This window comes from Amborella trichopoda, chromosome 8 (assembly GCF_054954075.1).
Source record: "Amborella trichopoda isolate Santa Cruz 75 chromosome 8, AtrichopodaSantaCruz75HAP2 v2.0, whole genome shotgun sequence".
NCBI classification, from domain to species: Eukaryota; Viridiplantae; Streptophyta; class Magnoliopsida; order Amborellales; family Amborellaceae; genus Amborella; species Amborella trichopoda.
The window spans coordinates 9,872,935-9,887,477 of record NC_142343.1 but is presented as its reverse complement, the minus strand read 5'-3'; the positions used below and the strand labels follow the sequence as shown (position 1 = coordinate 9,887,477).

General features: G+C 37.8%; 1 protein-coding gene across 4 annotated transcripts; it reads right to left on the bottom strand.

Annotated features, from left to right (window-relative positions):
* Positions 1-2,196: 2,196 nt before the first annotated feature.
* LOC18436068 (cation/H(+) antiporter 19) lies at positions 2,197-14,297 on the bottom strand. 4 transcript variants are annotated; one of them, XM_020668481.2, is made up of 3 exons: positions 14,003-14,297; positions 3,674-4,675; positions 2,197-3,527 (listed from the first exon to the last, which is right to left on the bottom strand). In XM_020668481.2, the coding sequence occupies exons 1-3, from the start codon at positions 14,186-14,188 to the stop codon at positions 2,337-2,339; spliced, it is 2,379 nt and encodes a 792-aa protein (XP_020524140.1). In that variant the 5' UTR covers positions 14,189-14,297; the 3' UTR covers positions 2,197-2,336. The 4 variants fall into 4 exon arrangements, with proteins under 4 accessions (XP_020524140.1, XP_020524142.1, XP_011624081.1 ...); XM_020668483.2 differs by having other exon boundaries at positions 3,674-4,650; XM_011625779.3 differs by lacking the exon at positions 14,003-14,297 and adding an exon at positions 7,989-8,447.
* Positions 14,298-14,543: the final 246 nt, after the last annotated feature.

Below are 14,543 nucleotides of genomic sequence, written 5' to 3'. Positions count from 1 at the left end.
ATCCAAACAAATCCTTTTTGAGTAACCACGTTTTAACCTAAGGTTGGAAATAACAAGGTTTTGATTCAAGAGTTTGTTAACCCATGTATAGCCAAACCCTACACAATCTGTTCTTTTGCAGAAGGAGAAGGTATTGTAGCTCAAGTGTTTGGCTTTCTATTTTTTTTTTACGATGAGTTATATATTAAAAAAAAAAAAAAAGGTGCATAATTTTACTCAGTGATTCTGCCCAACAAAGGACTACTTTGTATTGCCTAATCGCCCTAACTTTTTATGCACGAATTCTAGATTCATGATAACTTAAGAAACAAGCAAAAAAAATTCTACATTCATGATAAGGTGAAACTATATTCGCATCCTTCCATGATACACAAGAATGAAGATTTGTAACACAATTGTCATATACATAGTATACACCAAAAGTAATCATTGAAAGTGTTTAGGAAAAAGCCCATAGACAGTGATCATCTGTTGAATATATGGATTATGGAATATGTAATTACATTTGATTCAAAATAATGATGCATTTTATAGATAGAAGACTAGGACCTTAGATCTCAGAATGACTTTTTGGTTTTAGGGTTTGCTTTCTCTAACCCTTCTAGTTTTCTTCATGAATATATCTCTATACTGGCATATTATATACATAGTGACAAACAATAGGCGTCCATGAAGTTTCATGGGTATCTAATATAAAAAGTTGATGTGATTTGACATATTTGTGCATTCCTATATTATAAATTATATTTTATATTTACTAGTTTATATAATATAATTTCTAATGTTATTTAACTTTATTGACTACCAAAGAGTGCTCAAGTGTCAATACATGGCACAGTATGACACATGTTTACACGTGGCATGAATTATAAGTTGAGTACCGGGATGACATTGTTAAACAATATTTTTAGAGATCTTGTTGTACAAAATTGTCTCGTTAACTGCAAGCTTTTTTTATTTAAAAGTAAAATTTTATTATACGTGACCATTTGGTACATGGAAGGTATAATCAATTTTAATATATTAAGTCATGTTTTTAAAATTAAAAAATAGCTTTTTAGATTTTGAGCTTAATAAAAAAAATACATTCCTAACTACGAGGGAATAAAGAGATAGAAGTTTTCTTTGCAAAAAAAAAAAGAAAATAAAATAAGAGTGTGCAACTGGATCAACAAAAATTCATCGTGAATTTCCCTTTTTTTCTCATAAAATTTATCCCCCAATATCATAGGTGAAAATAATCTCTCTTATTCTCAAGCAAAAAGGGAATAAATATGATTTTTAAGCAGTGTTATGGGGTTACTCAAACTCAGGCAAATGACTCAGCTTCGCCGCAGTGTTATCCCTAGTCTAGTGTACAGCTCAGGGTAATCAACAAAAATTCATCGAGCATGTCCGTTTCTTTCTCATAAAATTTATCTCCCAAAAAAAAAAAAGTAGAACTATTGTATAATTTTTTTATATATTTTGGAAGTTTTTGGCAAAGATTAGTGAGTTTTTTTTTGACATAATTCCTATTTTTTTTTATATATATATTTTTTGGATTTTTTATGAAAATGTCCCCAGTATGTATCAATTTATTTATATCCACTTTTTATATTCTTTTTGAAGCATATTTGGAGTTTTAAGGATCTTTGGTTTTATATAACTTTTAGCAGCTTCATTATATTTTTCTCAGATTTTTTTTCTTTCTATTTCTGGTAAATCTATTTGGTTTACAACATTTAGATTGAAGATATATTGGTTAGGCAGAAGGAGAGAGAGGTAGAGAACCCTCAAAAGTATCCACCATTTAGAAAGCATAAAAACCTAGAGAAAGATGAAAAAGAGAAGCATTCAAATCCACAAAGCAACATAAACATCGGGTTACATCCATTTCGGAATTTTAGGATTTCTTTGGTCTACTCTCTGTAACAAATATCTGGTGTCTCTAATGTTGCATAAAACTCTCTGTGAGCCTCTTAAGACATTTTCCAATGAAAATATTGATTTCTGTCAATTAAAGCTCTCTGTGAGCCTCCAAGACATTTTCCAATGAAAATATTGATTTCTGTCAATTAAAGCTCTCTGTGAGCCTCTAAGACATTTTCCAATGAAAATATTGATTTCCATCAATTAAAGGGAAGGGACCACTCTGGTATTCCTTCTAAATATTTGGGGATTAAGACTCCATCTCCTCTGTGCTCACGAAAGATATTCAACAACAAAATGGTTAAAAAATAATCAATCCAATACGATTTATCCATGATGAAAGAAAATAAAATGAAAGAATAAAGTACACGAGCTACATTAATTTTTACTTGGGAAATCATTCTTTCAAGGAAGTTGCAGAAACATCAGAAATTATCGCCTGGCGTCTTTGACATTTCCAGCGTGTCCTCGGAGAATAGTGTTGAGCCATTGGCGATACCAGGGTTATACTGTCCCACCACAAGCACCGATGCCCCACCTGTGAACTCTTGTGATGCCAAAAAACTCCCAACCAAACCCAATTCTGTACAATCTGTACTCCTCATCTCAAACCCAGGAGCCTCTGCCCTCCGCCCCACAAGCACCAAGTTGCAACGAGCCACATTTCTTATGGCAGCCACTGTCTCCTCCCTGTTTCTTACCTCCAACTCCTCGTATCTGATTGACTGATTTGTTGTTTCCATTGCTTGAAAATCAACGAGGAATTTTTTGTCAGCTTCACGACTCCCAGCATCCATGTTTATCCTGACTCCATCCGGTTGATTGGTTTGAGGCACAGGCAGGAAGTGGTGGACGATGAGGGAGACACCAGGGTGCTCTGCCATGCGGGCCGCATATGCAAGGGCCTCACGATCGTCTTGGCCACCAAAGAAGAGCATGGCAATAGAGGAGGCAAAGTCGCTGGTGGGGATACGGGCAGGGGCCCCAAGGCCCCTGTCGACAAAGATGGCAACTGAGCAGGGAGCGTTTTCAAGGACACGCAAGTTGACCTGTCGAAAGCCAGGGCGAGTCAGCTCAAAGTTTCCATCAATGCGGGCTTGCTTGTGAAAGGGGAGGACGATAAGGGCAGCACGCTTGTGCTCGGCAGAGGAGCATATGTCTTCGTGCATGGTGGTGAGGGAGGAAATTGCAGTCATTGGGCGGACAGAAACGGAACTGAGGCTGTGATATGCATCGAAGGCGACAACAATGTGGTCAGAGTTGGGATGCGATTTGTTCCAGAAGGGGAGGCCATTGTGGCGGACCTTGTTGGCCATGAGGATGGCGGAGGGCCGCTCGGAGAGCTCCATGAGGTGCATGGCATAGACACAGAGGAGGCGGCGGCGAGTGCCACGGGAGGCCTCGATGAGGTGGATGAGGGCTGGGATAGACCTAGCATTGTGGAGGCAGGCAAGCATGCGGAGCTCACTGTCAGGATTCTTACGCTGGATGGTGCGGTGCTTGTAAGGGGGAGCCTTGCGGGCAGGCTTGTAGACTGCAGTGACCAACGGGGTGGTAATAAAGGTCGTGAAGAGGGCCATCAGGACCATGATGGCAAATGTCTGGTCATTTAACACCTGTACAAATCACAAATAACTCATGTTAGTTGATTGTCATGCAGAAGGAACAGCCCATTGCCTAATCCTGGTGTTAGATAGTGAGGGAGAGGAGAGCCTAATCCTGGCGTTAGATAGTGAAGGAGAGGAGAGAAAGGAAGCCTCACCTTTCTGTCTTTGCCAATGTTAAGGACGATGAGCTCCACGAGCCCCTTTGTGTTCATAAGGAAGCCAAGCGCCAAGGCCTCTCTGCAAGGCATCTTAAACGCCTTTGACACCCCAACAGTTCCCAAGAACTTCCCAACACATGCCGTCAGGATCACCAGCCCAAGCATCCCCCACGATTGAGCCCCTCGTATTGTAGCCACATCCGTCTTCAATCCACTTGACACAAAATACAGTGGCAAGAACAGCCCTGAAACCAAGTCCTCGATCTTCTCAGTAAGTGACACAGCAAAGGCCCCTTCCTTGGGCATCAACAGCCCCATCACAAACCCCCCAAACAGAACATGTATCCCAATTGCATCTGTTGCAAAACCAGCTGCTAGTACCACTGCCAGCACCACGCACATGTAGCCCTCGTGCACAGGCTCACTGTCATCCGATCGCCGAGCCATCCATGCCAGCACAGGCCTCACTGCTAGCACCGCAAATATCACAAAAGTCACTCCTGAAAGAAGCACCCACAATGACACAAGTGGGCTTCGGCCAGTGCCTGAGAGTGCCACTGCCAAAGCCAGCAATATCCATGCGGCCACGTCATTGACAGCAGCAGCTGACATTGCAATGCGACCAATGTCTGTGGTGAGTAGCTTGAGCTCTGCAAGGATACGAGCAAGGACAGGGAAAGCAGTGATAGAAAAGGCAACACCCATGAACACGAGGAAGGGAGCAGTGTCAACACCCTTGGCAACCGTGGACTTGAGGACAAAGGAGGTACCAACACCGAGCAAAAAGGGGAGGGTGATGCCGGAAAGGGCGATGCCAAGGGCCTTGCGACCAGTGCGGCGGATGGAATTGACATCCAGTTCCAACCCAACCAAGAAGAGGAATAAAAGGAGGCCCATGTTGGCAAGACTGTCCAGCACTGTCATGCTCCGAGGAGGGAAGATCCTGTGCATGTAGTCCTTGTTGCGGCCCAGTGCTGAGGGACCAAGTAATATCCCACCCTTGTCAATACAAATATAACAAGAAAAATCATATTATGGCCAAATGCTCGCTTTCATGGAAAAACAAATGGCATTTTGGGAGGTACAATAAGCGTTGTTTGACACAGACATACTGTATTGTGCTTGTTTAGAAATTCAACTTTTCAAGTATAAAGAGAGATAAATGAGGCATATAATGCAGTTTTGGGCTAAAGTTGGGCTTAAGTTAACATGGATTATACTTTGTCTAAACCAATTGGGATTATTCAGTAACATTACCACCTTTTTTTTTTTTGTTTTCCATGTGTGTCGCTCTCTCTATACCCCCAAGCCCCCTCTCTCCCTAATATCTTTGACCTCTCTCATTCTTCGATCTTTGTCATCTCTCTCTCTCTCTGCTCCCCAGCCGTCTATCTCTCTCCAATCTATCAGATCTCTCTCTCTTCAAGCTCTGTCATCTCTCTCTCCCCCCCCCCCCCCCCCCCAAGCCACACAACCATCTCCCTCTCTCTTAGAGAAGGGATTATTCACCCAAGTCTTGGTACATTGTTGTAAGCTAGTCTTTTAGTAATCTGTGCTCTGAAAGTTAGGATTATGTTTCTTAGAAATTTATGTGAACAAGCTACAATTGAAAGGAGCATACTTCAGTGTAATGTAGGTATGAAAAAAAATGCTTTCCAATGTATGAAGGAAAAAGCTCAAATAGGAAAAAGCTCATATAGAGCCAAGGCTCTAAACAATCAAATTAGAGCCTACCTCAAAACTTTCACTAGAAGAGGTTGTTTTGATGCTCAAATATCTTCAAATTGATCATCTCGACATCAAAATGCATGGACATGAGAAAACAAAATGGATTTCAAGTTTTGAAAATAGTGCATCTTGTAATGCATTTTTGGACCGTCAATTTTCAAGATTTTTAAGTTTTCATAGATCTACTCGATCTATATTATTTTTTAAGCTTTAAATTTTATATTTAAAGATGAAGATATATTTTAAAGCTGTAACAAAGATTTCCAGTATTGAAACTATATTTCTCGACCCTTTTTGAAGATGCTTTTTACTTTGATTGTTTAGAGCCTCGGCTTTATACAAACCGCACCCATATATAACTTCAGTAAAATTCGATGATAGGACACCCAAGCAACGAGAAACTGGACTACAAGTATCTTTGAAGAAAATTAAGGTTTATGTGCAAAGCAAATAACAAAATATATGGTAATGACATTAACTTCAAGGATTTCCATAACTCATCGAAGAACAAAGCTAAAGGGGGTACCTGACAATAATAGAGCTACAGAAACAGAAAAAAAAAAACAGCTTATAACAAAAATTTCACAACTTGGAAACAAACGCTATAAATTCGATCCAAAAATGGAAGTTGGGGTTCAAGAAACTGATCCAAAACCAGATAATTAAACCAGAACGATCTCCAAAAACCAAACTACAATCCTACGAACAGTGCCACCAAGCAAGCCAGAGCTTACATCTATTTTCTACCAGGTAAGTTCTGGCAGTAGATGCAAGAAACTCGCCGGAGTACTCTTTTCGGAAATTCACTGTTGGTTCTTTTCCAGAAATTCACACATAAAATTGGGTTTTGAAAATAAGAAAATCCACCAATTGGGCAGAAGAAAAAGAACCGCTCAATAGACTTGATATTCTGAAAAAGAAAAAAGGTGCGATCGGAAACTCCTAGTAATGGTCGCAGAGATACCGGTATATCGTTTGAAAACAACAGGTGTCAGAGCATTCTGTAACAAACTCGATATTGCTTAAACCAAACAGGAGCATACTGTGACATACACGATGGGGTTTACTTTAAGACTTAAGAGAGCTATTTCCCTAAATGGAATGGCCACCCCTACTCATGGAGGTCATGCAAGAGTAGGGGTGGCAATGTGTACGGTCCGATTGGACTTGGACCAAGACCTGAATAGTATTAGAGTCCAAAATTTGGACCGGTATTTGAACCGGTTAGCTTTTCGGTCTGATCGGATCCTTTTTCCACCGTATGAATGATGCTTTTTTTGCTTTTATTTTACCATCATATACCCTGACTATGAGTTTTTTATTTTTTCTATGACTATGAGTTTTTTATTTTTTTTATTATTTTTTTCAATAATACTATAAATATGAACACTACACATGATTGCTATTATAATATGGGTGCAGTTGGCATACGGATGCATCCGTAGCTGTATAGGTAAGGCGCACCTTCAAATTTTATCATGGTATATAATTTTGATATAAAATGTTTTTAGAATTATCTCAAAATCCATTTTTATATCTAGTTATAAAATTTTAAATGTCAAAAATGGTTAAAATCAAGTAGATCTATAAACATATGAAAAACTTAAAAATGGATGGTGTAGATAATATGTTGTAAAAAGTATTATTTTCGAGACTTAAAATCTTCTATTTTTCATTGTCATATATCTCGATGTCGAGATGATCGATGTCGAGATGATCGATGTCGAGATGATCAATCAAAGGGTTTTTCAACATTAAAACTACCCTTTTCTGATCGATTTTTGAGATCCATTCGTAGTTAGTTATGGTTGCATCCTTATATAAACTTTTTCTTTATAATATTCGCGTACTATATGACTTACTTTTTTTATTTTGTTATGATTATGAGTTTTTTATTTTTTATTATTATTTTTTTCAATAATACTGTAAATATGATCAATATTATGACGACATGAACACGACACATGATCGCTATCATATTATGGCCAATGGGTTGAGTCCGGTTGGACCTGGTCCAAGACCGGGATAGTAAGTTGGGGTTAGTCGGGTCCATTGCCATGACGGTCTTCATTTTGAAGAATGTAGATAAGGGTTGAGGGCTTTTTAGTGATTTAACAAAAGGATAGAGGGCCTTTCGGGTATCACATTATGGCCCATAGTTACGGGTTGAGTCTTATTGCACCCGGTCCCAGACCCGAATAGTACCTTGGGGCTAGTCGGCTCCATTGCCATGACTGTCTTCATTTAGAAGAATGGAGATTAAGGGTTGAGGGCTTTTTAGTGATTTAACAAAAAAGATGGAGGGCCTTTCAGGTCCCACTAATCTGGATGGAGGGCCTTTCGGGTCCCACTAATCTTCCCTCCCGTCCATCTCGTCGTTACGTTGATGAAAGAAAGTCAAAAGCACCCCTAAAAGTCCCCCTTTCCCTGTTTTCATCTCTCTACCTCTATCCCAAATTTCTAGGGTTATGCCCTCTGTCTCCAGGGCACCACTGGAATCAAAAGAACCCTAACAACGAACAAAGAACAGCAAAAGAAGAAGAAAAGAAAGCGGAGGGAGGAGAAAGAGAAAGCGGAGGCTTACGATCATCTCTGCAATGACTCGAGGCTGACGCAGAGGCCTCAAAAGGAAAGCAAGCAATCTGGTCACGATCAAAATGAGGCAGATCTGAATCATCAATAATGGCAATGCAAAGTCCAGAGGGTTATCTCCCTGCCATGCCCCGTTTGACACCGCCTTCATCGGAGATGGGCATGTCGAGTTTCCCATCTCTCTCTACTTTTGCTCTCTCTCAACTGATGCAGTTCAACCCGTAGGGTTGCAGGCTTTTCTCAGTATCTCTTCTCCTTCTACTCAGCAATCAAGACTCTTTCTCTCTCTCTCTCTCCTATTTGTAGGGCAAATAATAACCTCAATTCGTAATTATATAGCAATCTCTTACTGGGTTTTTAAGCATACGTGGCGAGATAACCATTAATCCCACTTCTCTCTCCCTACTAACTTCTTTTATCTTAAATACCTGTCTCTTTCTACTTAGAACCCCTCTATCTCTATCCTTTCATTAATAGTTTAACTAAAATTAATTTCACTAAAATTCTCTAAATTCTCTCTACTAAGTAGTAGAAAACAAATAATTCAACTAAAATTCTCTCTCTACTTGCATATTTTCCATTAAATTTGTTCTATACGTTAAAAAATAAAGACTCCTAAGTTAATACAATAATAAATAAATTAAGTTAGAGAGATTCTTTTTATTGTCATATTTTATTTTAAATTTTATTTTGATTATAAAATAAATTTAATGGACATCAAATACTTACTATGAGATATGTTTTTAGTATTTACATATTTTTGAAGCAATAATAAAAAATCATAATGCAATTGCCACTATTCCTTCTAGAAATCTAAAAAACTACATTTTTTAAAAATCTTACTATGAGACATGTTTTTAGTATTTACATATTTTTGAAGCAATAATAAAAAATCATAATGCAATTGCTATTATTCCTTCTAGAAATCTAAAAAACTAGATTTTTAAAAAATTATAGTAGTTTTTTAGGTTAAAACCGGCAAATCCAGATCACCAATCTATCGATCCAACACGATTTTTGGTGGACAACACAAGTCACCAATCCATTTTTTAAACCTTGATCTAAAGTCACCAACTATTTTATTTATTATTATCTAGAGTAATCAACTAATTACTGTTGGGTTTATGTGATTTTTAAATGTCTTATGAGACCGTTGGGTTTATGTGGTTTTTAAAGGCTTTATGAGAGCTTGTATGAGATAGGGATCTACTGAGAAGGGTTTATTGGATGAGCCCTTAATGAGGTTGAAGTATGCCCAAATGAGAGCCAAGAAACTGTGTGGCATGTGTGATGAATCTAGAGACAAACCTCATCGTTATATTATCCTCATTGTTATATCATCACATGACATCACACGATGTGTCGTTTTGAGATTCGCCAATGTGAGAGATTACTCCTATGCACCATAATTACCCTTTCAAGAGATTACCCCTATGCAACATATGGGTCATGGTTGCATCATGGTATGGAAGATATGATTTTTTTGTCTCTAAAGAAGAACCTGAAATCTATAAATTGGGACGCAAATGGAATTGCGTCCCTTAGTCTATTAGGGGTCTAATCATGAGGCCCTACAGTGGGTCAATTTGAAAAAGTTAGGTAAATCGTGGTAAATTCCCATCAAAATTAATTAGCTTTAATTAAATTTATGATATATGACTTTTAGAATGTTTATTTGAATTTTTGTAAATTTTATAATATTTTATTTTTATCATTTGGATTTATAAATTAAGAGAAATTGATTTTTTATTTTTTTAATGAAATATAAGATTTTAAAAAATTCTAAATACAAAATAAAATATTTTTTAAAATTATATAGAACCCTCTATAAATATCAAAGCCCAATTTAGAACATGTGGGATTGGGGGGTGGACAAGATTGAGGGATAGTCATCCCTTTGTTTGTTTGTTTATATTTTGGGTATAGTCAATTTACATGATAATTGAATATTTAAAATATTTAGTAAATATTTGAATCAAGATTGCTTGAATATTTGAAATATTTAGTAAATCTTTGAATCAAGATTGCTTGATCCAAGAAATAAAAATTAGACATATTAAAATATAAAATAAGATATACACTTTCTTTATTTAAAAGATTTGATGGAAATAGATCTAGGAAATTGCCTACAAGTCTTCTCATATCGACGGTCATGATTTGACCCTACAATTTGAGATAAATCCAAGGTATAGAAAATCTATAAAAAGAGGCTCTCCCACTGCCTAAAATCTCTACACCTATTTTTCTTCTCTCTAAGAGTTCATAAAATCTCTACACCTATTTTTCTTCTCTCTAAGGGTTTATTTCTGTCTTTCAAAAATCTCTCTATGGGTTTATTTCTCTCTCTAAAAAATCTCTCTTTAGGTAGATGGGGGCGTATTTATCTCTCTCTCAAAGATCTCTCTATAGGTAAGTGGGACGTATTTCTCTCTCTCTCTCTCAAAGAGGCACATCATCCCCAAGTCATCTCTCTCATTTCTAGATGGCGGATGGCACGCCCTAGCAAGGTAGTTTGATTTTTGGGTAGCACGTTGACTCTCAAAGATCACTTATAATGATCCCTCTATAGGGAGGTGGAAAGATATTTCTAGAGGTAGGTGGCACGCCCCACCTAGGGCTTCAAGATGTTTCACAAGTTTTTCCCCTAAGTTTTTTTAAGGGGCATCCCCAAGTCATCTCTTCTGTTTCTAGATGGCACCCCCTAGCTAAAGTAGTTTGATTTTCGGGTAGCATTTTTGGATAGCAAAGGGGAGGATCCCCGTGCTAGTAGATCTCTCCCTCTCCCTTTCTTTGGGATATATCTCTCATATCCAAATATTAAGCCCCTTTAGCTTGAGCAAGACTAAGGCATTGAGGCTCCCTCTCAATTTATCTCTCATCTTTCCAAATATCAAGTCTCGTAAGGGCTTAAGCAAGACTAATGCATTGAGGCTTTAGGTAGTTGATTTTAGATTGATCTATCTCTCATCTCTCCAAATATCAATGATATATCTCTCATCTCCAAATATCAAGCCCCTTTGGCTTAAGCAAGACTAAGGCATTGAGACTTCTATCTCTCATCTCTCCAAATATCAAGTCAAATATCAACCAACAAGACTAAGGCACTGAAGCTTTAAGTAGTCCCTCTCTCTTTGATCTATCTCTTATCTCTCCAAATATCAAGCCCCTTCTCCAAATATCAAGTCAAAGGGGCTTGAACAAGACTAAGGCTCCCTCTCGATCTATCTCATCTCTCCAAATATCAAGTCAAATATCAAGGAGCAAGAGTAAAGCACTGACGCTTTTGATCTATCTCTTATCTTTCCAAATATCAGACCCTTTCTCCAAATATCAAGCCAAAAGGGCTTGAGCAAGACTAAGGCACTGAGGCTTTAAGTATTTGGTTTTATGTTGATCTATCTCTCATATCTCATATCTCCAAATATCAAGCTCTTTTAAATCTCTCCCTCTCAAATATATATCAAGCCCCTTAAAACTGTCTGTCTCTCTTTTATCTATCTCTTCTCTCCAAATATCAAACCAAAAGGACGCAAACAAGACTAAGGCATTGAGGTATATACCATTGAGAGGGTTTTGCCTGCCATATGTAAGAGAGAGAATCTATGTAAGAGAGAGAATCAAAGAGATCAATAATAGAGGGAAGGAAGCGTGTGACTATCTTTCCAATGTATGAAGGAAAAAGTTCATGTAGAGCCAATGCTCTAAATAATCAAATTAGAGCCCAAGGAACAAGTTCATATATAGCCAAGGCTCTAAACAATCAAATTAGAGCCCCCCTCAAAAACATAAGACATTGTTTTGATGCTCAAATATCTTCAAATTGATCTCGACATCAAAATGCATAGACATGAGAGAAAAAAAAAATAGATTTCAAGTTTTGGAAATAGTGCATCTTGTATTGTATTTTTTATCTATTTAATTTTTGGACTATCAATTTTCAAGATTTTCAAGTTTTTATATAACTACTCAATCTATGTTATTTTTGAAGCTTGAAATTTTATACTTAATGATGAAGATATATTTTAAAGCTGTAACAAATATTTCTAATATTGAAACTACATTTCTCGATACTTTTATGAGGTGCTTTTTACTATGATTGTTTAGAGCCTTGATTCTATACAAACTACACTCATATATAAATTCAATAAAATCAGATGATAGGTTTGTTTAGAGCCTTGATTCTATACAAACTACACTCATATATAAATTCAATAAAATCAGATGATAGGTCACCCAAACGACACTTTTTAAAGGTGCCTTTTACCTCGGTTCTATACAAACCGCACCCATGTATAAATTCTGTAAAATCAGATGATAGGACACCCAAACGAGAAACTGGAGTAAAAATGTCTTTGAAGAAAATTAAGGTTCATGTGCAAAACAAAAAGCAAAATTTATCGTAATGACATCAACTTCGAGGATTTCCATAACTCATCAAAGAACCAAGCTAAAGGGGGTACCTGATAATAATAGAGCTACAGAAACAGAAAAAAAAACAGCTTATAACAAAAATATCACAACTTGGAAACAAACGCTATAAATTCGATCAAAAAATGGAAGTTGGGGTTCAAGAAATTGATCCAAATCCAGATAATTAAACCAGAAGGATTTCCAAAAACGAGACTACAATCGTACGAACAGTGCCACCAAGCAAGCTAGAGCTTACATCTGTTTTCTACCCCGTAAGTTCTGGGGTAAGAGGCAAGAAACTCACCGGAGAATACTCTTTTTGGAAATTCACTGTTGGTTCTTTTCCAACAATTCACACATAAAATTGGGTTTTGAAAATAAGAAAATAGGCGAATTGGGCAGAAGAAAAAGGACAATTCAGGAAACTTGATAATCTGAAGAAAAAAAAAAAAAATGGTTGCTATTGGAAGCTCCTAATAATGGTCGAAGAGATACGGGTATATCGTTTGAAAGCAACAGGTGTTAGAGCATACTGTAACAAACTCGATAATGCTTAAACCAAACAGATGCTGAAGCATACTGTAACATACTCGATGGGGTTTACGTTAAGACTTAAGAGAGCTATTTCCCTAAATGGAGTGGCCACCCCTACTCATGGAGGTCTTGCAAGAGTAGGGGTGGCAACGGTCCAGCTGGACTTGTGGCAACGTGCACGGTCCAGCTGGAGTCGGATCCAATTTGCCACCGTATGAAGGGGATTTTTGTTTTGCCTCATGTAAGTATGACTATGACTTTTTTATTTTTTCTATGACTATGAGTTATTTATTTATTTTTATTATTATTTTTAAATAATACTGTAAATATTGTCAATATTGTGACGATATGAACACGACACATGATTGCTATCATATTATTCATATACCCTATGACTATAAGTTTTTTATTTTTTTTATGATTATGAGTTATTTATTTATTATTAATATTATTTTCAATAACACTGTAAATATTGTTAATATTGTGACGATATGAACATGATACATGATTGCTATCATATTATGGCCAAGAGGTATGAGTTTAGTCCGGCTGGACCGGGCCCCAAACCCGAAGAGTAACTTGGGGCTAATCGGGTCCATTGCCAAGACGGTCTTCATTTTGAAGAATGGAGATAAGGGGTTGAGAACTTTTGAGTGATTTAACAAAAGGATGGCCTTTCGGGTCGGTCTTCATTTTGAAGAATGGAGTAAGTAGTGATTTAACAAAGGATTGAGGCCTTTCAGGTACCCCGAGATAGAGGGCCTTTCGGGTCCCACGAATCATCTCTAAACAAAGTCAAAAGCACCTCCCTAAAAGTAAAGTTCCCTTTCCTTGTTTTCATCTCTCTACCTCTATCCCAAAATTCTAGGACCATGCCCTCTCTCTCCTCCCAAAATTCTAGGACCATGCCCTCTCTCTCCAGGGCAGGGCAGGGCAGGGCAGGGCAGGGCACGGGCACGGGCACGGGCACGGGCACCACCGGGAACCGTAACAGCGAACAAAGAACAGCAAAAGAAGAAGAAAAAAAAGCGGAGGGAGGAGAAAGAAAAAGAGGAGGCTTACAATCATCTCTGCAATGACTCGAGGCTGACGCAGAGGTCTCAGAAGGAGAGCAAGCGATCTGGTCACGATCAAAACGAGGCAGATCTGAATCATCAATAATGGCAATGCAAAGTCCAGAGGGTTATCTCCCTGCCATGCTCCGTTCGACACCGCTTTCATCGGAGATGGGCATGTCGAGTTTCCCATCTCTCTCTATACTGATGCAGTTCAACCCTTAGGGTTGCAGGCTTTTCTCAGTATCTCTTCTCCTTCTACTCGGCAAACAACTCTCACTTTCTCTCGCTCTCTACTATTTGCAGGGCCATTAATAACCTCAATTCGTAGTTATATCGCGATCTCTTACTTAGTTTCTTCTGCGTACGTGGCGGGATAACCATTAATCCCTCTTCTCTCTCCCTACTAATTTCTTTCTCTTAACTACCTTTATCTCTCTGCTAACCTCTCTCTCTCTCTTCATTAATAATTGAACTACTGATTAGTTCAAACAAATAATTTAACTAAACTTCTCTCTCTACTTACATATCTTCCATTAAATTTGTTT